At 44.8% G+C, this 25,216-nt stretch overlaps 1 protein-coding gene across 1 annotated transcript in view; it reads right to left on the bottom strand.

Moving 5' to 3' along the window:
• Positions 1-21,431: 21,431 nt before the first annotated feature.
• Positions 21,432-25,216, bottom strand: part of CYR61 (cysteine-rich, angiogenic inducer, 61) — a 4,110-nt gene continuing 325 nt past the window's right edge. The window contains exons 2-5 of the mRNA XM_014546428.1: positions 25,028-25,216; positions 24,337-24,693; positions 23,991-24,202; positions 21,432-23,879 (exon numbers count right to left, since the gene is read on the bottom strand). Of these exons, the coding sequence (XP_014401914.1) occupies positions 23,577-23,879; positions 23,991-24,202; positions 24,337-24,693; positions 25,028-25,216 (1,061 nt within the window). The 3' untranslated portion in view covers positions 21,432-23,576. The remainder of the gene's footprint in view (positions 23,880-23,990; positions 24,203-24,336; positions 24,694-25,027) is intronic.

Raw genomic sequence — 25,216 nt, 5'->3', positions numbered from 1 at the left:
GTGTGTCCAACTTTGCCTTGTTTGTACCTTGTTCCTGCCCTGTGTGTTACGATTCCTTTCCCAAACCAGCACTTTGTCCTGAGTCTTAGGGCACAAGAGAGCGAACAGATGGAATACATTAGCTACATCTCTTTTCTTAGACCCTTTGCTGATATTAGTTAAAGCTGCTTTGCTCTTTATTTAGAAATAGTTTTGACTCTGCTTTAAAAGTAACATTTGCAAACCAGTGCTTTGTCATGATTCCTTGTGTTCAGGGAATTAGAGTTGAGTTCTTGGCTGAGTGAATGACGCCTCAAGAAGCGTGTCTTGCCCCACTGGCGTGGCACAGTGGTTGAGCGTCAACCTATGAACGTGGAGAGAACAGATGGAATACATTAGCTACATCTCTTTTCTTAGACCCTTTGCTGATATTAGTTAAAGCTGCTTTGCTCTTTATTTAGAAATAGTTTTGACTCTGCTTTAAAAGTAACATTTGCAAACCAGTGCTTTGTCATGATTCCTTGTGTTCAGGGAATTAGAGTTGAGTTTTTGGCTGAGTGAATGACGCCTCAAGAAGCGTGTCTTGCCCCACTGGTGTGGCACAGTGGTTGAGCATCAACCTATGAACGTGGAGATCACGGTTCAATTTCTGGTCAGGGTACATGTCCGGGTTGCGGGCTCGATCCCCAGTGTGGGGAGTGCAGGAGGCAGCCAATCAATGATTCTCTCTCATCATTGATGTTTCTATCTCTCTCTCCCTCTTTCTTCCTCTCTGAAATCAATAAAAATATGTGTGTGTGGTGTTTTGTTTTGTTTTTAAAGGAGCGTATCTTACTGAGCTGTGGCTGCAAAGATGCTGACCAGAAAGGAAGGCTGCCCTCTCCTCACTCCAATAGAACTTTCTGCACAAATCTCCACAAAGGCTTTTCATCATTAGCTACAGGTGAATTTTGGCTCTCTGGCGACTATTTAAGGCATTTACAAAGCTTTTTACAGAGCCCAAGAGCCGTGAGGGTGGGGAAGTCTCAGCAGCAGCAACAAGGGACTTGACTTCTTCAAAGGTACTGTTAAGCGTCAGCTGAAATTCGGTGCCATGGATGAATCTCACCAGCGTCATGGTGAATGAAATTAGCCAGACGTTCGAGTATGAACAGTATGATTTTTTTTTTATAAAACTACACAAAAAGGCCAAGCTAATCTAGTGTGTTAAGAAGTCAGGAGTGCCCTGACTGGTTTGGCTCAGTGGGTAGAGCGTTGGCCTTCGGACTGAAAGGTCCCAGGTTCGATTCCGGTCAAGGGCATGTGCCTTGGTTGCGGGCACATCCCCAGTAGGGGGTGTGCAGGAGGCAGCTGATCGATGTTTCTCTCTCATCGATGTTTCTGACTATCTCTCTCCCTTCCTCTCTGTAAAAAATCAATAAAATATATATTTAAAAAAAAGAAGTCAGGAGTGTGTTTACCTTCGGTGAGGGGGTGGGGTGGAAAGGAGCACAGGGGAGACTTTTGGGGAACTGGTAATGTTCCGTTTCTTGATCAGGGTTTTGGTTAAATGGGAGTGTGTGCAGTCTGTGAAAGTGTGCACTCACATTATATGCACTTGTCTTTATTGTATTATATTTCAATAAAAAATAACTTACTGGGAGGCAGTTCAATGGACAGTGACATGGAGCATTATCCAAGGAGTATACAATAGTTAAGTGGGAGATGCAGAAATGAGACAGTAGAGTATGCCGTTATTTGTATTAAAATAAGACATAGGCATATGAGTGTATACTCAGAGAACATCTTTGGAAGAATACTGGGAAGAGGGTTTGCCTCTGGGGTGCCTGGACACCGAGATAGGAGAACTTGCTCTTTATGTCTTTTTGTGCCTTTAGAATGATGTATCATGCGATTGAATATTTTATTCAATAAAATTATTCATTAAAATGTTAATTAAAGAAGACAATATGCTCAGTGAAATAAGCCACTGAAGGACAAATAGTGTATGATTCCACTTATGTTAGGTACCTAGAGTAGTCAGTTCATAGAGATAGAAAGCAGAATGGTAGTTGCCAGCAGCTCAAAGCGGGAAGGGATGGGTGTTTTTACCTAATGGGTGCAGAGTTTCAATTTGGGAAGATAAAGTTCTGGAGATGGTCGGTGGTGGTGGTTGCATGACAATGTGAATGTACTTAATGCCACTAAACTGTATACTTAAAAATGGTTAAAATAGTAAACTTTATGAATTTTACATTATCTATATTTTGCCACAAGTAAAAAAATTTAAATATATTAATTGAAGCTAAACAGTCATTTTTAGATGAGGTAAGTTTACATGTGCAGGCTCCGTCATTTGCAAGCTGTGTGACCTTAGGTGGTTACCTAACTTCCCTGTGTCTCCGTTTCTTTGTTTCCTCATCTGTAAAGTGGGACAGTACTAACTGAATGAAAGAATACATGCAAAAGGCTTCGAATAGTCCTTGAAATGTAAGTGCTTAAGAAATGTTCATTTTTGTCATTTTTACATGTTGTGATTTAGAAAAGCAAATTGTAGAACTCCATGTGTAATATCATCCCATTTATATTTTGTGGAAAGAATCTGTGTGTGTGTGTGTGTGTGTGTGTGTGTGTGTGTGTATCTCATGTACTCACCCATGTATCCATCCTATGTTTATCAAATAGCTCTGTGCTGGACATTGTGCTAAGGGCTGGGTGGACAGTGGTGAGCATGGAGTGTGGGGTAGAGAATGGTGGTAACGATGGGATCCCTCTTTAAACAGAGAGGTCACAGAGGAGATGGCAATGCTGAGCAGACAGTAGCGGGACACTGAAGGCTCCAGCCACACAAAGACAAAAAGGGGTTTCCTGACACAGGAAGTAGAAGGCTGAGAGGGCCTAAGTGTGAAGGCCTCTTGTGGGTGAGTAAGGAGGAGAGTAGTGCAAGAAGAGGTTGGAATGTACACGGAAAAATCTAGAAAGATGGGGAAGAAACTTAAGCGTAGGTTCTGCTGGGGAGTGGGACTCAGGGAGGTGCGGGGAAGAGGGTGTGGAGTGGAGAAAAGGAATTTTACTTTTCACCTCATTCCCTTCTCACAGTTTAGATTATTTGCCATAAGCATGTATTTTGTTATTGGGGGAGGGGGAAGCTAGTTAATAAAAAATTGAGGAATTTTAATGATTAATAGTAAGGAATCTAATAACTGTTCCTTCTTTTAAGAATCACCTCGTCTCAACTCTCCAGTTCCTCTTCATGAAGCAAGAAAGTGGTGAAATTTATATCTGCTCGTTGGTCTGAAAATAGGACAGACATTGCCTTCCCCTCCTATCTATTTAATCATCTTTCTCTTCGAGCCAGTAATACTTGTTTTCAATTCCCTTCGGTGAAACCCTTAAATCATCTCTTCCACTAGGACTATTTTTACTTTTTTTAAAAAGGCCTTTCAAATTCATGCAGGGTTCTTACTCCGTGGTCACTGTAATGACAGATGCACCCAGTGGCAGGTGCTGGCCCCTTCCAATTAGAGTAGGGAGGAGAGAGGGACGGGATGGGGCCTGGGGGGCTGAGGGAGAAGGAGGAAAGAAAGCAACTTGCTGGTAAAATGAATCCCAGAGGCTCCACGGGGCTGTGTGCTTCCCCCCGTCTCCACTAGGGTGCTGAATACCTTGTCTAAGGTGGGCAGGAGAGTGAGAATTCCCTGCAGAATGTTCTGAAAGGCAGAGAGAGATTCGCCCTGTCCACGTAGAATCCCAGCGGTGGTAAGACCGCTTAGACCCAAACCTTGGCATCAAGACAGCTGTGGTGTGTTCTAGGACAGATCTGAAAGCCAGCTCCGAGGCCATGTGGATGGGCGTTTTGAACTGGAAGTTTCCTGGCAGTTTCAATCCTCTAAAGCATCTGGGGTCAGAAAGGAGGAAGACAGGGCCTCTGATCTGTTCATTTCATTGCTCACTCAGCAGCTGGAGAAACGAGGTGAATAACACGAATGTGGAACCTTGCAGTGGGCCATTTGTATGCCCAGCCCACGCTCCAGATGTCTCCTCTGTATTTATTCTCTGGATATTTTGATGCCTTTTTCCAACCTGGAAGAAGTACTTTAGTGGCAACTTTATCTTTGGCATCTGGTCCTAAGACACTTGGATGTCTTCTCTTCCAAGCCTCAGCACTGCCCTTCTCACGGTGTGTATGGTGTGTGTGCCCTGCCCAAGGCCCTCCTGTCCAGACAGCTCCGTACACTGCAGGGGACACTTTCTTTCAGGTTCAACCCACACAGCGCTATTCCCAGAAGACTTCCTCTCCCCTATCACTTTGTGTTTAGAAAATTCACTCTCTGCCAACTGTGAGCTATAATATTGATCATAAACTAGTATTTATTGGATGCTTATTAGGTGTCAGTCCGTATTCTAGGTACTTTACGGGGATTCACTCCCTTCATCCACATCACGACTCTCTGAAGTAGGTGTGGCTGTTGTCCCTGCTTACAGATGAGAGAACTGAGGTGCAGGGGTCTCTGCTGTCTGAGCAAGCCAGCCATGCTCTGTGCATTCAGACCCCTGCAAGGCGCCAGCGGCTCTCGGCTCGTGAATAATCTCTCCTTGTTCTCCTTAACTCCTCATCTACTTTCACATCCTGAGCAAAAAAAATGTGTCCCCGGATTCCTCCTGCCAGCTCCATCTGTGAAGCATGTGGGCCGATGTTTGAATAAGAATGACTAAAGAGGAAAGCGGCTTTATGAACTTCAGACTGTGAACTCAAGGAAGAGAGTGAGTCAGGCCTCCACATTCCTGAAATACCTTCAGGAGGCTCGGTGACCTCAGACAATGAGGCAGAGCTCTCTGGCGTCCTTGGGAGGCCCCCCCGCAAGGAAGAAGGTGAGGGCAGGCGCTCGTCACCGGTTTCTGTGTGTGCTGTGTGGGGGTGAAGGAGACCTCTAGCAGAATGGCTCACGGTTGCCCACAGTGCCTTCTCGCTTTGCTCAGGCTGTTCCTTCTGCCGGCAATGCCTTTCCCGAAGCCTTTGTCAGCTTGTCCTCCAAGGCTCAGCGGACACACCGTCTCCTCTGACTGCTTTAGGTCTGGCTCCGCAGGACTTGCACATGCTGCTCTCACTCCCAAACTCCTGGCCCCGAGAGAAAAGTGCTTTCCACATGTTCTGCCCAGTACACCACTAGTTACACCTTCTGAGGCTGGTAACAGCTCCGAGGTTGAGGAGAAAGTCCTGTCCTGGGAGGTGGGAGATGTGGGTTCTCGCGCCATGCAACCTCCCACACCTCACATTCCTTGTGAATTAAAACGATTTGTTTCTATCTGCCTCTCCCACAGATGGTGACCTTCGAAGTACAGGGACTTTCAACCCTGAACACCGTTCTCAGCGAGATTAATTAACATGTTTATTAAATAAGTTTAAAGAATCATGGGCAAATCTTTCTCCCTGGCTTTTACCTCTATCCAGCCCTTTCATCACCAAGTTTAACGCTATAGTTGGGTATGGTGTACAACCACTCACAAAGGGCCAGTACCCATCCACTAAGTTTTGACTTCTCGTGTGTGATTTATCGTGTATGTGTTGCAAGGCCAGAGGAACCTGAGGCTGCCTGAGCCTGAGTTCCGGCACCACAGGTGAGTCATGGAGAACTCATGATGTTGCTTCAGGAATCCTTCCCAGACTCTTGCACAGGGACGGAGTGAAAGGTTGTTATACTTGGGCCCATTTTGTGGATGGAAACACTGAGAGAGTAGAATCACAGGCAAGAGAATTCTCTAAGAGCTGCATACTTTCCAAAAGGAACAATAAGTGAAGGATGGAATGAGGACACAGAACTAACTAAGCTGTGAGTTATTGTTCTAAAGGCCAGGATTTAGATACTCCAGTCCCCTGACTTCATGGGGAAAGTGCCTTCAACTATTCGCCCAACACACTAATTAAAGCTACTGAGATTGGCACCAGCACCCATACTGAGCAAAGCCCTGCCCTAGAGTCGGAAGGTATGGGTTCTTGTCCCATCACTGGCAGTAATGAAGTTGGTGGCCTTGGCCACCTCAAGTAACCTTTCATGTCACCTCATCTGTGACCTGAAGAAGTTGGACTGGTGAAAAGGTGAGGTGAGGTTCAATACTCCCGCCCACTTCTGCTCACCTACACAAATGTTTCTCCAGTGACCAATCTGGCAGTAGGCTAAGCCTCTACTTTTACATGTGACAGGGTTGTCACCCAGTAGTTCCACCCTCCAAGAGAGAAAGCTGGGAGGGTGGGTTAATGCAGGTCCATGTGGCACATATTCAATAGGCAAATGGGATTTTTAGTACCTAATGAGTTTAAAATCTGTTTGCAGGTGAAACAGGAGAGGCCCTCTTCCCCATCTCAATCTTGCCTCCATTCTTGCCCACTGGCCCTGGCCCCACCCGCCTTGCTCAGTGGTGGCCTTTCCCTCGTTCTGGCTGACCAGTGGAAGCTGCCTGAGGAAGCCCAGTCCTGCCATCCTAAGCGGAGCTGCCCTGGTTCACCTCACTGCACCTGCCAGATGCCGTCTGCAGCCTCCCAGGTAGTTAATGATCTCCCCCTAGGCAGAAGAGCCCTTTAATAATTTACCAGAGTAGATAAAGAAAAAAGCATAGTTCTCTACTTGGAGGCCAATTAGGCTGGCAATTCAGACAGTATGGATGGAGTTAAGATTGACTTCAAGTTCAAACCAAGCTGTTTTGTGTACGAACCCTGCCTTATAGCTGTGTGTATAAAGCCTTATCAGAACCTCCATTCAGATATTTAAACATCCCAGCCCTACTGTATGATCAGCACTTTAGGGCTCCTTCACGACTCAGGGGACTTAGCTGTATTAAACAAAGGAAACCAAAATACCCTAGGACAAAATGAGATTTAATCATTTAAGGACCTCTAGAGAAAGAAAAGTTATTTTGCTTTTTCTGACTTCTTGGGTTCTTTATTAGAGTCTGAAAAACATTTTTTTGCAGGAAATTGTATATTTCTTTGAGTCAAAAGCTCAGACTCTGAGAGATGTGTGGTGCAGCGACTTTTTAAAAAAATGCTTTGGGGTTAGAGACCTAGGTTGAAATCAACTAATTGGGTTCTCTGAATCTCACTTTTCTCATCTTTAAAATGGGCACAATAGTTCTGTCCATGGGATTTTTTTTTTGGATAGTCATAAATATATAAGGAACAGCCTGGCACACTGTAGACAATAAATGATGCATCCTCTTCAGCATCATCAGGCTTGCTCATGTCTAGAAAAATTAGAATTTTATACCGACATGAGGGAAAAAGTCCTCCCTCTCAAAAGTATAACCATGGAATTTAATAAGGATAAACATGGTAGGCTTGTAACATTGGTGGCTCCAATGAACTACACCTCCCACATTGACTCTGGGTTTGATCATGTAACTTGCTTTGACCCAGGAGATATTGGAGTGAAGCACTCATATTTACTAGGTGCTTGGCGTTGGGGATTGTCCTCTTGGCACACTCTCTCCTAAAAGCCAGCTTTTTGTCCGTAAAAAAAAGCTCAGGCCAGACCACTGAACGGCAGGGAGCCCCAAGAAGCCACCAGGATGAGGCCATCTTGGACATTCCAGCCCCAGCCAAGCTCCTAGCTGAGTCTACCAACAAAACTGAGACAAATAAGAAATCCTTGTTGCTTTAAGCCACCAAATTCTGGAAGCGTGTGTTTGTTGCACAAATGCCACATCCTAAATTTACATTAAGGAAAGCAAACAGTACAAGTAGAAGTGACAGATTATCCTTATAGAAGTTCATATGAAATAGACCATCAGATTTCAGTTAATTATAAGTATCAACATACTGCTAAGGAACTAAATGCAAGCTTAGCCTGCTTTTATTAAACAGATGAATTGGTTGATTGGCCATACAGTTACTAATTGCCTGCTGGTTACAGGCTTTGTGCTGGGGGTGCCAGGGGCTGGGGCTACCAAGAAATTTAAGACCCCATTCTCCTGTACTCTGTAGCCCCTTAGATTCTGAAATTTAAGTTCATACATATGTTGAGGTCTGACAGTTCAGTGGGGAAGGTGGATAGGTGACAAAAGTCCACTTAAGTTCCTTAAGAATGCTGATAGACTTGCTGGATTTGGCACTCAGGGAACATCTAGAAAACTCTGTTAACCCACCAATATCCTTTTTTTTTTAGTGACATTAACAAACTCAAGTGTATCTGGAAGCAAGCAGCAGGGAAAGGAAGGCCTGGAGACCAGATCCTGTGAGGAATAATTGTACCCACTATAAACGTATACCCTGGGGGGGGGGAGGGTTGGAAGAGGGGGAGAAGGCAGCGAGTGCAGATGGGGATGGAGCACAAAAATTTGAGAACTTAAATATGAGAGGACTAAATTCATTCTGAGTACCAGAAAGAGAATCATCAAGTTACTGAAATTTTTAGGGAGATGGCTTTCAAGTTAATATTCAGAAGAATGGCTAACACTTCTGGAGCATGAACTTCAGAAAGGGGCAGAGTGGGCAGCATCCCTGTCCGTGAGAAAGGCCTGGATTGCCCCTTGCCAAGGAGATGGGGAAGGGGTCCTGGCAGTAGGTGGAGCCAGGAACCCCTAAGCCTCTCCCACGATTCATCCCCGGAGTTCTGTCATTCTCATCCTGCCAGGATAATATTACGAAGTAAAACAGATGATACTCGCCTGCCAATAGTGAGTAAAGGAATTGATGACAGGAGACTGAGCCCAGAGATTAGGGAGATGAGAATCCAAGCTTCAGAGACACATAGCTGTTGCCTCTGACGCCTCTCACCACCTTGCAGGGGTCATGAGAACATGTGCTTCCCAGGGATTAGTTAGCACGCTCTGGGAGCAGACGCAGAGGAGCAGGCCAGGCTAATAGGAGCCTGCAGATTTCACAAGTGTGTGACAGTTTAGGAAGGTTGAGGGAAGGGGACAAAGCAAGGATAAGGACATCACCTGGCATTTCTGATTGGGTATTACAGCCCTATTCCAGAATCATCATCACGGAACCTGCTTCTCTCACCCTTTAGCTGGCAAAACTATAGGGGAGAAGGTCTTTTCAGGGGTGTGGGCCCCATTTTTTTGTTAGTGGATCTGCAGCACCAATAGCACCAGGTTTATAGGTCTGTAGGAAACAGGAGATCTGGGAGGTCAAGTTTAGGATTCCCTGGAGACAACGCAATTGTGGGCCCAGTCAAAGGGTGTCCTTCACCTTACTGTTGGGGTTCTGGGTGGGAATAAAGAGAGGAACTGCAGATTGCCCCTTACCCACAATTCCTAGGGCTCCTATGCTTTTGCACCCCTGTGCCTTTGCACATGCTGTTTCTCTGTCCCATCTTCTACCCAGATCCAACTTCCAGATTCTATCCCATGTAAAACCTTCCCCAATCTCTCAGGCAGAGGCAGCCTCAGACCTGCATTGCCTCATTCAGCACAGCTTACTGTGGCTAGACTTTGAGGCTGGAGGCTGAGCCTTGTTTACCTCTTGATCCCCCAAAAGAGGTGGCCCAGAACCTGGGATGTCCCTTATGCTCAAGTGCACATAGTCAAACATATGAGTGCCCTCCCTCTCCCTTCACACACGTGTGGCGTGCTCACCTATGCTCCGCTTCGTGCAGGGTACATACCTGCACTATCGCTATGGCCCATCTCTCTAAATGGAATGCAACCCTTGTCAGAAATAACTTCATTCTAAAGTAAACCAAACAAAGGAAAGTGTGGTTTCCATTTTCTCCTTCCAGGGCAGGGAAGCCCTGGCACCTGGGGGCGGGGGGTTTAGTCTAACTGGGGCCTGAGCAGACCAGAAACCCTCAAGGGAGGGAGGCCAGTCATGGCACAAACCCTTCAGGCCACTGACCCAGCACAAAGACTGCACTGTGGGGAAACTCGATCTAAGGGTGTGCCTTGCTCTACGGGAACGCGATACACAAAAAATCCAAAGTCATAAAATAGATAAATCTGGGGTGGTTATTGACTTTACAAGAGAGCTCGCCAGCAGGTTCCTCTAAATAGCCAGCTCCCACAGTCCACTTAAACTGCGATTTTATTTTCAGGAGTTTGATATTACACACCAGTTTTCAGGAGAAACATAAATAGGTCCCCGAGGAGCCTGGCGTCTCAGTGTGTCTGGCCCGCAGCTCGCTGACCAGCCCTTAAGGTGAGCGGGCCTCGAGCTGCTGTGCTGGAGGCGCTGGGGGTGGGTTAGGAGCTCCCTCCATGTCTGTTCGTTGCATCTGGCTTTTCCCATGTTAGCTGGGGCAGGGAGACCCAGGCCCCATCTGCTCTGCTTGAGCGGGTTATTGATTTCTCAGCGCACTTTCCTCTAAGGCGGTGGTTCTCAACCTTCCTAATGCCGCGACCCTTTAATACAGTTCCTCATGTTGTGGTGACCCCCAACCACAAAATTATTTTCGTTGCTACTTCATAACTGTAATTTTGCTACTGTTATGAATCGTAATGTAAATATCTGATATGCAAGATGTATTTAGGTGACCCCTGTGAAAGGGTCGTTCGACCCCCAAAGGGGTCGCGACCCACAGATTGAGAACCGCTGCTAAGGGGAACGTAGGATTTGTAGCAACGACTCATGCATGCATTCATTCACTCAGTTGTGCTTACTCAGTACTTCCTCTGTGCATGAACCGCACGAAGCACAGCAAAGTAGAGAAGGCTGTAAGGTGTTCTCCTGTCTTCTAGGAACTCACAGTCAAGCCCCTTGATGTCACTGATTAGAGAAGGTACATTTTTTTACCCTTTAACAGCTCTGAAATCAGAATGCCTCTTACCGCAGATGGTATGACCTGGTGTGATTGGCTGGGTTTTTCTTAGAGGTAAGTACAATGATGGTGTATCTTACGATTGGCAGTGTCTTAGATGAAACACAGTATATCAAAGTGCTAAGTAATGATGTAATGCTTCAGGACTCGAAGTGCAATTCGATGACTGAAGGATAAAATTGGGCCCCTGTGTGAATACACCTCATGGGTTTCTCTTTGCAGAGAATATGGGTGATAGGTTTGAAATAATGTCCCTTTTCCACAGTTCTCCAAGGATGCCGGGCTGGAATCCTCACCCTGCCTCCACTCCGGGAGTGGAAAATGGTAGTGGCCCAGCCCCGATTCCCATCCATGCAAATCCTGAGAAAACCAGAGGAGCAAGGTCGCAGCAACAGGTCTACGTGGCAACCCTTCCAGAGAGAGGAAGTGGTGTTGGTTCTCTGACTCCCAGGTGGAAAGTCCTTGATCATCTGTACCCTCCAGGAGCCAGGCCTGTGCTGACATGAAACAAACAGGAATATAAATGTGTGTGTGTGTGTGTGTGTGATAGTAGTAGTAGTAGCAGAAAGACACAAATATATGTACAGATGTGTGTCAAATGAATGAGTTTCTGTTATTGAGGCCATCAATGTGATTGCTAATCTTGACTTCTTGGCCAAAATTCAGAACAATTTCTTATAATCTGTCTAATGTTATAGGGGATTTCTTGTCTTTCTTTTTTTGGCTTTACCATCCCTCACCCCCAAAAGCAGTGGTTCCAGTGGCTGGCACTGAACTGTTGCCATGTTCTCTTTCTTTAAATGGCTGTGTTCCCACAGCAGGCCGAGAGACCTGGTCTCTAACGTGTGAAAGCACAACGAGAATGTACAGCTTCCAGGCAGATGACAGTGAGAGTGACCGTGGCGGTTAATTAACTTCTCAGAAGCCTGTGTGGACTTGGAATGGTTAGGAACAGATGCATTGACATAATAACATAATCCAAATCCTCCAGCTCAGTTATTTAATGACGTAGCACCTAAAGACGGAATTACTTCCTAATTCGTGGCCATACAGAATGTAAACACACTTAGCTGTTTAGTTACACCTTTTCTTGACATTCACTCTGATTGTGAGTGCAATTATGATCGTTCTTTTGTGTCTGGAGGAATGGATGCGGTTTAAGGCACCAGCATGGAGCTGCCCCTGTGGCCTGTTGTTTACATGTCACATTGCCGCAGGCTTTACCATCCTGGTCAAGAGAGCTGCATGCAGCTGGTGGTGAGCGTGAGCCTTATTCTAGAAGGACCTGGAAACCACAAAGGGGCTGGCCCCCTTGGAGAATCTGACTTGGGGCACAAACACAGGAGTGCCGGGTGCAGTAACCAGGACACCCAGGCCACTTCTCTCTGGCTCTTTGCCTTTTCTGCTGAGTCCAAGTAGTTCTTGGGGCTGTCTCAGGGGACCCCCAGTGAGTCACTTGAGCTGGGCCCTGTCAGCCTGAGGTCAGCCTGTCATATTGAGGCCATCGTGTGGGAGAAGCAGACTGTGTTGTCTCCTGGTGGGATGGTGCAGTGGCTGCACTCCCAGCACATGTCTGCTGGTGCCCAGGCTGATTCACTCGGCAGGCTAGCGGCTCTTATTGCTGTGACGATGGGGGATTTCCAATGGTAACTCCCATGGAAGGGACAAACCTTCCTCATCACCAGGGCATGTCTCCTCCAGGTCCCTGCTGAGGGCTGCTTTCCCTCTTATCGACCATAAAAACCAAGATGCAAAAAGACTGTTACTACTCAGGTCTTATCTGAGTCTGTAAGTATGCTGACTTTGATAGCATTCCCATGCCTCAAATACTTTAATGTTTTCCAATTTTGGAGGTAATTCCAAATAGCAAACTCCTATTCATCCTTCAAGACCCAGTTCAGGTGTTTTGTCCTCTGTGAAGCTGGCTACCCTCCATGCTCTCATGTTCCTTGGTTCTCTGACTGAAGTTCTTGTACATACTGGTATTACTGCCTCTGCTGGATGTGGCATCCTTGAGGCCAGGGACCGTGTCTCGTTATTTCCTTGTTTGTCGCCCATGTCTGGCTGGCCTGTGGCCTGTCAAGGACTATATACTCAGTAAATGTAAGGTAAATAATTAAAAATATTCTATTCCTGTCAAATATTTGTTTGTTGGTCCACTCATTCACATCTAAAAGTACTTCTCCTTTGGAAGTGGTTATCGCTGTTTGTTGGTCCACTCATTCACATCTAAAAGTACTTCTTTGGAAGTGGTTATCACAATGTTATTTATAAATGCCCAGGGCCTCAATGAGGGTCAAGTGTAAAACCACCGGTTAGGATGATTTTAGCTCTAAGTAACAGCTGACTTAACAAAAATAGTTTAAAGGATAGGCGGTGCATTTTCACACCAAGCAGGAGGTCTGGGTGTCAGGTAGGCCAGTGTGGGGTGATTCGCAGCTCAGTGGTCTCTTCAGGGACCAGGGCCTTCCCACCTTCCTGGCCTGCCATCTTCCATGTGCTAGTAATGCCTGGCTCCTGGGCTCAGGAGGCAGTTCCTTCCTTAGTCTCTTATTGTCAAGGAAACCCTTTCTGAGAAGCTCCCGTTTCCCCAGAAGATTTATCCTTCACTGTCCTTGGTCGGGATTAAGTCACAACCTTAACCCTGATAAGGAAATGAGCCCCGTCGTGGTGGCTGAAGCCAGTCCTGGTGCAGTCCCAGGAGTTAGGGCGGAGACAGGAGATTTTATTTCCTGAACACATGGGAGGGTCAACAGCTGACAAAACTGGGGCTCTGCTAGCAAAGGAGTCAAGGAAATGAGGGGATGGCTCTTGGATGGGCATCCAATAGTGTCTGCCATGCCAAGTATTTAACTAAATTATGGCATATCAGTAACAGAATGAAAGTCTATAAAAACATTAGAGTGACTGAGGGGGAGCTACATGTATCAACATTTATTGACTTTCAAAAGTATTTTTTTTTTACTCAAAAATTTTTAAGTAAATTTAAAACTCTATGTATAGTCTAATCGTTTTTGTTTATAATAATAATAATAATAACAATAATAATAAGTGCCAGGTTAAGCACACCCCAAAACCTATAAGAATGATATGCACTATGCACTTAAGAGTGGCTGTGTGTATGTACTCACATGTGTGTGAAGAAGAGGGTTTACTAGGGACCTTCATTTTTTACATTCCATATTTCTCATATTATTGAATTTGTGTAAGTATGCTTTCCTTTTGTTAAGACAAAAACAAACATTAAAGAGAACACTTTAAATGGCCCAGTATCATTTTAAATGCAAGACGTCAATTAAAGACCTGGACTCCTTTCTAAGAACACACTAGTTTGGAATATAGGAAGGACCTCCCTGAAAGTTTTGCTTATGAGCCCAGAATTTAAATCCCTATTTTTTTAAGGAAAGTTTATTGATTTTTTTTTAGAAAAAAAGGAAGAGAGAGAAAGAAAGAGAGAGAGAGAGAAAGGGAGAGAGAGAGAGAGAGACATTGATGTGAGCGGGCAACATGGATCGGCTGCCTCCTGCACGCCCCTCCTGGTGCACTGGATGATGCCCAACCATCTGAGCCACACCTGCCAGGGCAAGAAGATCCTAATTTTGACCATTGTCTGTTTGCTATAGAAGGACATCATCCTGGCTCTGGGATGCTGATTCTCCTATAGGAAATCCATTGTTGGAAATCTTCCCAGGAGCCACATTGACACCAAGAACCAGTCAGACCTCCCTGAAACTCCAGTGCTTTCCTTTGGCCCACATACCTCTGTCAGGGATAAGCTCAGAGAATAACTCCTTCTGAGACCCACCTTCTGCGCTGCCCCTATAATTACTTAGGCAAGTCCTCCATCTCTCTGGAGTTCACTGAACGCCTCTGAAAAATGAGTATGATTTATGACAGCACTTGAAGGAAGGACTTTGAGTCATTTAAGAAAAAATTCTAGAGCGAACCCTTGGCTATCTGTAGCAATTCCCCCCGGAAAAGTTCTTTGGTTGCTATAAAAATAGATGGTTAAATTCAGCACAGGTTCAGGATGCAGTATATATATCTTTGATCAACTTGTCCAGGGTCTGTTGGAAAATGTGACGTGGTATTATAAATGGAATAGGTATACCTCACCAAAATACACAGACTAGACTCGTAGAAGGAAGCTGGGCATGCTTACAGTTCCAGGACAATTGGAAACTAATGAAGTGGTCTCTATTCTTTCCTGGTTTTATAACGTGCGTTTCCATGCTTAAAATTATTTTTCTAAGCCCGGTTGTAGTAAAAATGGTGCTCTAGGCAATGCCTTTTTGTTGGGGAGAACAGGAGACTTGGTTGGAAAGTTGTAAGGAGGACAGTCTGAGAAAAGGGAAGTGTGTGGAAGGCCGCCTGCCCTGTTTATTGGAATTCTGACTTAGGAGAGACTTAGGGGAGTGTCAAAGGCAGCGCCCCTAATTATTCCTTGACCTTTCACAAGTCTGTCAAAGGCAGCGCCCCTAATTATTCCTTGACCTTTCCAAACAAGTCTGTGCATATGCAGACCTTGGGGTGTTTATTGGAATCCTTATGCTTAATCCCTGGATGCCCTTGCCTAGAGGACAATGTAAACACAAGATTACTCACCCTACTAATTGTATCTAAAGATAAAAATTCTAATAAAAGCCTAACGAGGCAGGCAATCGAGGCTGCCTGGCTCATTCAGCCAGGCCATCCCTTAGCCTCTCTTCCACAGTAAACTGTGTCGGAGTAATCTTTTCATCCATTGCTCAGGGGCTGCTGGTCAACCCCAGCAACTTTTAAGGGAGAGCCTGGATTTTTAAAGATCACCTCTTCCTGCCTTTCCATTGTTCCAACCACATGCACGCATACGTGCACACACACACACACACACACACACACACACACACACACACACAAACACACATCTCTCCTCCACTGGTCTATGCTGGGGAGCTGCAGGGCACCCACCCTAAGGGAAGAAGCTGCAGCTCTGCCCCACCACAGAGCAGCTGCTATGGAGAAACCATGTCTCACTGCTGCCAGAGCTATGAAATTTTCAAAAGAATCCACAAAATTGGACTTTTTAAATCTTTCAGTTTTTAAATATTGGTCACAAGTTCCAGTTTTTATAAACCCTGTGCAGGCTGAACAAAACATGTCTGTGTATTGATCGGATCCCACCTGAGCCACCAGCTAGGGACCTCTGCCCTGGGATGATGCAGAACAGACTTACTTTCTCTTCTTCATGAAGATCTGAAGCTGGTGGAAGATAGCTGTCAAACTCCTTTTGAGCTTTTCTTAGTTGGTACGCACTCATTGACAAGACCCTTCAAGGAGTTTAAAATCTGGTGGAAACAGTTAAACAGCTAGTCCTAGTGTAGTGGTGTCATTGCCACAGTGAGGATTTGCATGAAGAGCCAGAGGAAGGGGCACTATTGACCTGTCTTGGGGTGTGTGCAAGCAATGGACTGTGCCCTGCCATATCCCTGTGGATTTGGCAAAGGTCTTTCTCTAGAGCTTTTATAAGGATGTCCCTCTACTACCCAGCTATGCAGCTATCCCTACTGGATCCCACTGGTTTTGTATGGAGCTTGGGGTCAGTGTTCAGGAGCCTTCTTGAGGTGCCCCATAAATCTGCTCCATGCAAAATAACTACTGGAGCCCTTCCCCATACACACACAAGCACAATAACAGATCTGGGGGAATCTTAGTTTTAACTAGCAAGGCCTTTGTTTTTCTCTGACTCTGCTCATATTCATTCTATTTTAGAGTGGACATAGGTTTCTTGCCCACAGAAGGTCTACCACACAGATACTCTGATGGTTAATTTTATGTGTCAACTTGGCTAAGCTATGGCACCACTTGGTCAAAAAAATAGTCTAGATTTGCTGTGATGATATTTTAAAGATGTGATTGACATTTAAGTCAGTAGACTTTGAGTAAAGCAGGTTACCATCCATATTATGGGTGGGCCTCATCCAATCAGTTGAAGACCTTAAGGGGGAAAAATGAGATTTCCTAAAGTAGAAGGAATCTGGCCTCAAGACTGCACCATGGAATCCTGCCTAAGTTTCCAGCCACAAAGCCTAACCTGCACATTTAACTCTTCCCTGAATTTCCAGCCTGTTGGCTTGCCCTAAGGGTTTTGGACTTGCCCATCCTCACAATCACATGAGCTAATTCCTCAAAATAAATCTCTCTTTCTCTTCTCTATAATCTCCTGCTGGTTCTATTTCCCTAGAGAACCCTAATACAGGTGCCCTTTTCATGATACTTCTGAACCCAAAGCAAAAATTCCAACTCTTTAAAATACGAATGGCCTCTAAGTCTCTAAACCCAGGTGGTGCAGGAATCTTTGATTTCTCTTTATGGCTGAGATGAGGAAGGTATCATTGATTGTAGAAAATTTCAACTTCAGCACCATGGCTTTTGAATCGTTTCCAACCTGTTTATCTTTCCAAACAGAACTGAGATAACTCCCACAGGAAGACCTTTTTGATCCCAGCCTCAGGCAGTTAGATAAGCCTCTTCTGTGCCTTATTATACTTATTACAGCATATTTGGGCTATGTGGTACCAACCACTATTTCTCCCTTATATAGTAACAGGAGCTCTGGAGTTTTTGTGTGTTTTTGTTGTTGTTGTTAATCCTTTCCCAAGAATTTTTTTTTTTTTGTAAAGAGAGTAGAAGGAAGTGTGAGAAACAGAGAGAGAGAGAAACATCAATGTGAGAGAGAGATATCAATTGGTTCCCTCCTGCACATGCCATGACCAGGGCAGGGCATTGAGCCTGCAGCTGAGGTATGTGCCCTTGACTGGAATCGAACCTGAGACCCTTCAGTACATGGGCCGACAATGCTCTAACCACTGAGGAAACAGGCTAGGGCAGGATTTCTGTTTTTGTGCTCAGTACATGACAACCAGGTAGTGCTAAATGCCAGGATAAAAACTACATTTCTGCCGAAACCGGTTTGGCTCAGTGGATAGAGCGTCGGCCTGCGGACTGAGGGGTCCCGGGTTCGATTCCAGTCAAGGGCATGTGCCTGGGTTACGGGCACATCCCCAGTGGGAGATGTGCAGGAGGCGGCTGGTCGATGTTTCTCTCTCATCGATGTTTCTATCTCTCTCCCTTCCTCTCTGTAAAAAATCAATAAAATATATTTTTAAAAAAACAACAACAAAAACTACATTTCTTAGCCTCCTTTGCAGCAAGGTGAGACCATGTGCCATGAGGTGAACCAGGGAAAGGGGACCATGCATGATGAACACTAAGATAACAGGTTTGGTCCATGAATCCTTGGGGCATCACAACAGCCCAGCACTGCCTACCTGAATTTTCACATGAGAGAGAAACAAAATTCTGTGTAACTTAAGCATTGCTATTTGAGTTATCCATTACTTCCAGCTGAACCTAACCTTAGCTAACTTTGCTTACATGTACGTCTCCCCCACCACCACAAAGTAAAGGAACTATGCTTTATCAACTACTGCATAGCACCGTGCCTGAAATATGATGGTGCCCACAAGTGTTTAGTGAGTAGATGTATGAATGAGAGAATGAATGAAAAGCTAAAAACTAGAGGAAAGCCCCAGGGGGAATAGAAAGAAGATATTGTGCCAGTGAGGCGGGTGTCTTCTACTTTAGTTTCAGCTTAAGGCTACATAAATTCTGTATTAATGAACATTTACTTCATGCCAGGCACAGTGTCGAGTGATGCTTTTATAGTGGTGAAAAAGCAGACAAAAGTTTCTGCTGTTATAGAGGTGATTGTAAATGGACAGGCATAACAAATGAATAAGAAACTACCAGGTAGTGCTAAATGCCACGATGTAAATAAAACTGCTTAATGTAATGAGCTACCCTAGCCTGGGTGGTGAAGGAGGGTCGCTGAGAGGGTAGCATTCATGCTGAGACCTGCCTGATAAGAAGTTTAGATCAAAGAGGAGGGCACTGGGGGCAGAGCAACAGCTAGTGCAAAGGCCCTGAGGAGTGATTCACTTGGCTTATTTCAAAGAGGAAGAGGCAAGTGAGATTATAGAGAGTGAGGGTGAGTAGGTAAGAAGGAGGGAGAGTTCAGGACCTGTGTGCCAAGCAAGGAGTTGAATGTTATTCCAAAAGCAATGGAAGCCACGGAGCCTTTAAGCTAAGATGGGCATGTTCTGATTTACATTTTTAAAGGATCACTCTGGCTCCTGTAAGGACAATGGAGCATTTCAGGGCAAGAACGGAACCTAGTGATGTTTCAGTTATCTATGGCTGTGTAGCAATCAACAAACAAAACTTAGGGTCTTAAAATAACCATTAGTCTGCTATCTTATGCCTCATGAATTCTGGGAAGGACTCGACTGGCAGTTCATCTCCCGTTCACAGACATCAGCTTGCGAGGCAGCTGTGACTGGAGGATCCACTGCCAAGATGGTCTCTTCACACATATGTGATGCCCAGGTGCTCCCTGGCCTTTCTCTTTTTTCTTTCTTTTTAAAATATATTTTTATTGATTTCAGAGAGGAAGGGAGAGGGAGAGAGAGATAGAAACATCAATGATGAGAGAAAATCATGGATCAGCCGCCTCCTGCACGCCCCCTACTGGGATCAAGCCTGCAACCCAGGCATGTGCCCTGACTGGGAATTGAACCGTGACCTCCTGGTTCATAGGTCGACACTCAACCACTGAGCCACACCAGCGAGGTCCTGGTCTTTCTCTTTCTTCACATGGCACCTCATCCTCAAGGGCCTGTCTGAGTGGTGTGGGTTTCTTAGAGAGGGCTGGTAGCAGGGGAGTTGTACTTCTTACATGGAAGCTCTTTTCAGAGAGAGAGAGAGAGAGGGAGTAGGAGGTCCTAGCCCATGCTACACTGGGAACTGGCACCACACAGCAGTACTTCTCTGATACTCATTGATTCAAGCAGTCAGAGAGCCCATCCACATCCAAGAGGGTGGAGAACTAAACCCCACCTATTGATGCAACAGGGTCACATTGCAGAAAGGCATGTGGGATGGAAGACATTATTGCCACCACCTTTGGAAAATACAATATGCCACAGGTGAGGAGGCCATTTCAGTAATGCAGGCAAGGGATGATGGTGGCTTAGATTTGGTCAAAGAAAGGTGCTGATTCAGAATATATAAGCAGAATATGTGGAAACTATAAAGCACTAACAAATGCATCTGAGTATTTGTGTAATTTTATAAAATTACATGGGTGAGTGTTGCCCACCACCAATAAAATAAGTCACAAATAAAGCTGTTCTATTCATAGGACACATACATCATTGTCATGCTTTACAATGTGCTTTGTTTGAAGAATGAGTTATTTAGGGCAGGGACTTAGTGAGGCCCAGCTATCAGGGCTATACAGGGAGATGAACGTATAGACCTACTGACTGTGAGATCCAGGGATTGCCACGTCCTATAACCAGAGGTGTTTTAGAGAGTAAAGAGGGCTATCGACGTTACATTTTCAAAGGCTTCATAGAGATGAGTTCCTTTGCCCACAGAAAGGCCTGAGCAGTTTCACTTCATACATTCAACTGCTTACGGAGATGAAGTTTTCAATGTGCGGGAATCAGTGCATCAAAGAGAATATATGAAAAACAATGCTTTGAGTGGCAAAAATGCTGGGAGCTATTGTTCCATTTTAAAACAGGAGAGAACGATCCAGAAACTTGCCCAGAGTCACCCAGTAAATTAATGGCAGAGCTGGTGTGAAAAGACATCTCTGGATTCCAATCCGGGATTCTGTCCACTGCATCACCTGCCCCTCTGAGCAGAACACGGCTTTGTTCTGTACCGTGGTCCTGCTGGACCCTTGCTATTGCTCAGTGACTTTCAAATACTGCCAGATGGCAGGAGAGGAGGTTGTGAACAAACCAAGTCTGGTCTCTCTCAGAAAAATAACTGAAATATGCTTTGCTAATTTTGACCCAGTCACACCTCTTTGCGGAGTAGACAGCACACGCATTTATGTGAAAATCTTCATGGTTTGACTACTTACCATACTTCTAAATGTCCAATTGAATATTTCTTAAAATTCACTAAATTCCTAAGACTCTGAGGTCATTTTTTAACTCTTATGGAGGTGAGTTCTTACATCTCTATCCAAAAAAAAACAAAACAAACAAAAAAACACACAAACAGAAACCCACCAGGGTCTTTTGGATTGGAAAGTGGGAACAGCACACCACCTTCACTGTGTGCGGAGGGGGACGTATATATTACGATGAATATTTATATGTGTAACTGCCATTTCATATGCAGATGCATGGGTTTTTATTTTGTTTTCTCAATATCTGGAGGAGGCAGAGCTCCATGCTGGACCTAGATAAAAGTTGTATGTTCCAAATCACATAATTTCATTCTCAACTTCTATGACTTTCTTTACTTTTTTCTATAGCCAAATAAAATAGACATAATTTGCATCCATTCATTTTTTTATTAATTGAGCAATCTTATTTAAATAGAAACAGTGGTTATGCAGTACTCTTATTGTATTTACTACAATAAGATTAATGACCCAACAATCCAGTTTTCCCATGCCAGATTTTGTTTCATATTTGAGCTTATTTGGACAGATATCACCTCCCTACACACTTAAAAGATCTATAATTTATCATTCCTTGATCTCTGTGTATGAAGTACTTTGCTAGGCACTAGTGTTGGAGGAAAATAACTCAGGATTGGCGCCTGGGAATCTGTAAATCTTACCAATGAATTTAGATGTCTGTTCAACACGACTGCACCTCAAAAACCTCACACCTTTATTATGTTTCACATATTATATTGCACTGACAAGTTTAACTGCATCCAAGACTGAACCAGGTGGTGTTTAAATTCTCAAATACCTTACATTTGAATGCCTCAGGCAAGAAACACTGACTACAACGCATAGGCACAGATTATAATATTTCAAGCGAGACATTGTCAAAATCAGAAGAGTGAAGGCCTTTGCCCATAAATTTTACCAACACATTTATGTTCACCTTTACACATTTCAGTAAGGCTTTAAAACCAGTGCTAAGGCATTGCTTTTCTGTAGGTCTTCATTAAAGCATCAAAATTAAACTATTTTGAAAAATCACCATTATAAGACCCTGGGAACTGTCCCCCTCCTCCCCTTTGAAAGCACTTTCTCTTATTGCCTAAAAATTCAAGTACTCTCTTAACCAAGTGCAGACTGAAATATTTTACTGTGCATTTGAACAGGAGCCAAGAGGGTCGATGAAAGGAAAACTTCTCTCTATAAAAGGTTTATTGTCAGCGCTTTCTAAAGATGTAGGTTCTTCTAAAACAGGCTACCAACATTTTCACAAACATTGACGCAGCCTTCTCAACCTCTCCTAGACCTATGATTCAGGTCCTTTTCTTTCAGGAAACCTCTGCAGCTAGCCTTTGACCTTCTGGATAGCCAACTCTATCAACTGCTTCTGCCTCCATCGATATAATGTATATTATAAGAAGGAAAGGGGGATGGGGCAGCTTGGTCCTCATGCTAGTGGAAAAGTACTTGAAATTCCTCGCATTCCTTTGCATTTAGCAGCATGTTTACCTAATCACCAGCTTATTAGGATTAGCACAAGTCATTGCTTCGAGCTTATTCAATGAAAACAAACGGACTCCTATAGACTCAAAGGTGTGTTTTTTTCCCTCTGATCCCAACCGAGGGCGAATTTTTAAGTAGTTTTTGAAACAATATTGGTGAAATATGAAGTTATAAACAAGCCATCTTTTATAACACATTATCTAACCAGACTTAATCTTACCCGAGTGTAGATATATACAAGCTATGGACTGCTTTCATTAAAGTTTCTCTCTCCTGAAGTGACATGCACAATAACCTGGTGATTAAAATGATAAATTACTGTACCCACCTCACAGTGACTGGGTGAGGGAGACCCCTGGGCTTTGATTTCTTATAAAAACAATGCATTATTATTTAAATCACAAAGTTGGCTTTGGATTCCTTCTTGTGCTTCTTACAATGCCTGGTGTTCAATACATTTTTTTTAATGCAGATTATTTTAAATGCAAGGATCTTTTTCTACTGAAGATATAAAAGCAATCATTGTTTTATTTTTGTAGGTCATTTCCCTGTTCTATCCCAAGCACTAGAACAGATCCTGGCACAAAGCAGACACTCAATAAATCCGGTTTGAATGATTGAGTGGATAAGCTAGATTGCTTCCAATGACTTTGGACAATCTCTAAAAATATGGAATGCCATACACTCAGATATTAGGTAAATATTTCTTTATTAAATGATTAATTCCATAAATAAATTCTTTTCACTGAATATAAAATTAAAATCATTTACAAATTATTCCAGTATTACATTTCCCCGCCCTCCCCGAAAGCTACATTTTGATAAATAAAAACATTCAGTTTTAAAAACACCTGATTTCTGTTTGCAGTTTAGAGTGCAGATAGCTGCCTCTCACGGACACTCACAGAGTGTCACCTTCAGGAAGGAATGGAACCCCCTCCCGTGTATTTCTGTCAAAGGATGAAGGCTTTAACTGTCCAACTAATCTTACTATCTTACAATTGCAGAACCGAAAGGAAAGAAGCCTAGAGAAAAATACGCTTACCAAATAATTTACAAACAGAAAACAGAACGTCATCAACACCTCAAGCTCCAAAATGAAGCAGTAACATGTGCTCCAATATTATGAAGCAAAGTATTCTCCAATTGCAGCTGCATTAGAGTCCATCTGCACCAGCACACCTGGCAGTTTCAAAATACCTTAATACTACTCAAGAATGAGCAAATGCATCCCTTCTACAACGAGTCCCTTCACCCCCACCGCCCCCACCCGTGCCTCCATGATTCCGGCACTCTTCTCCCCCTTCTGTCCACCCTTGTGCTGGAAACCCAGGTGGCATTTAGTCCCTAAATTTGTGAATGTCATTGAACAGCCTGTAGAAGGGAAACGCGGCCTCACTGGCATGCGGGCAGTTGTAGTTGCACTTGCAGGACTGGATCATCATGACGTTCTTGGAGAACATCTCCCCGTCTTCACAACGGAAGCGCATCTTCACCGTCCTGGTCTGCTGGGGCGTGCAGCACCGGCCATCCACGCAGGAACCGCAGTACTTGGGCCGGTATTTCTTCACACTTGAACATCCGGCATAAGTAAACTTGACCGGTTCCGGGGATTTCTTGGTCTTGCTGCATTTCTTGCCCTTCTGTAAGAAAGCCGAGAGAAGGAAAGTTAGGGGCAAAGGTTCTTTCTTGGAAGAGAGGCTCCCATCTCACCCAGCTGCCCGGGAACAGGTACCTGCCACGCAGAAACTTACTTTCAGGCTGCTGTACATCGGCTGTCCACAAGGCCGCACCTCACAGATCCGGGTTTCTTTCACCAGGCGGCATTCAGGGTTGTCATTGGTAACTCGTGTGGAGATACCAGTTCCACAGGTCTTAGAGCATTGAGACCATGAAGTTGTTTGGACGATACATTTCTGGCCGTGTAGAGAAGGGTTGTATAGGATGCGAGGGCCCTGTCCAAAAGCTAGCGAGACAAACAAGAGGGAAGACTTCTCAGAGGCTTACTGACAGCAAACAGATTCAAGTCCTCGTTTCTATAAAGCTTCAAACTAGGAACGTATTTCAGTCCCAGGCCTTAGGGGCTCAGTTTTAACTTACCAGGGAGCCGCTTCAGGAAGCCACCTTTTCCAAATGCAATTAACTCGTTGTTTCTCGTTAACTCCACCTCGGAGGCATCGAATGTGGGCCCCTTGCCCAGGAGGTCGTCCCCGTCCTCCATGGGGTCCTTGGCACCATCCTCGTCACAGATCCACTCCTCACAGCACTGCCCGTTAACTTTGACCAGTCGGGGGTTGGGACAGCCCAAGTTGGGGAGAGAAAGTTCTTGGGGACACAGAGGAATGCAGCCCACGGCGCCGTCGATACATGTGCACTGATGTTTACAGTTGGGCTGGAAACTTTCCCCATTCTGGTAGATTCTGGAGTTATATTCGCAGGGTCTGCCCTCTGACTGAGCTGCGAAGAAGGGAGAAGAGGATCAAGTTAAGAGTCCGAACCACGGCCTGAAACTCATACATATTTCTGCTGTTAAATTCAATTTATGGTAAAGTTCCCTACAATTCCCCGGAGACTGCAGACCAGAACAATAAGTTAGTCAGGAATCACTTTTCCGTATGCGCTTTTCGTTGGGCCCAGACACACTGAATTGCATTCCAGACTGCTGAAATCATGTGCCTTTCTGCCAAGCTACCAACAACAAAGCATCACCATACATGGTCTCAAAATTACTAAACTTCTGGACTACGGGGACTATTATTTTTTTAAAGGGGCCAAACCACAAGCATCTTACCTCTGCAGATCCCCTTCAGAGCGGTGGAGCTGGCGCCGAAGTTGCATTCCAGCCCCTTGGTGTGGTCGCAGGGCTGCATTTTGCTGCAGTCCTCGTTGAGCTGCTTGGCGCAGACCTTACAGCAGCCACAGCCGTCCCGGACCAGCCCGACTCCCGGGGCGCACTTGGGCGCCTCCAGGGGGCAGTCGC

This window comes from Myotis brandtii, unplaced genomic scaffold, assembly GCF_000412655.1.
Source record: "Myotis brandtii unplaced genomic scaffold, ASM41265v1 scaffold446, whole genome shotgun sequence".
Taxonomy (NCBI): Eukaryota; Metazoa; Chordata; class Mammalia; order Chiroptera; family Vespertilionidae; genus Myotis; species Myotis brandtii.
The sequence above is the reverse complement of the archived record's forward strand: the minus strand, read 5'-3'. Positions and strand labels throughout refer to the sequence as shown.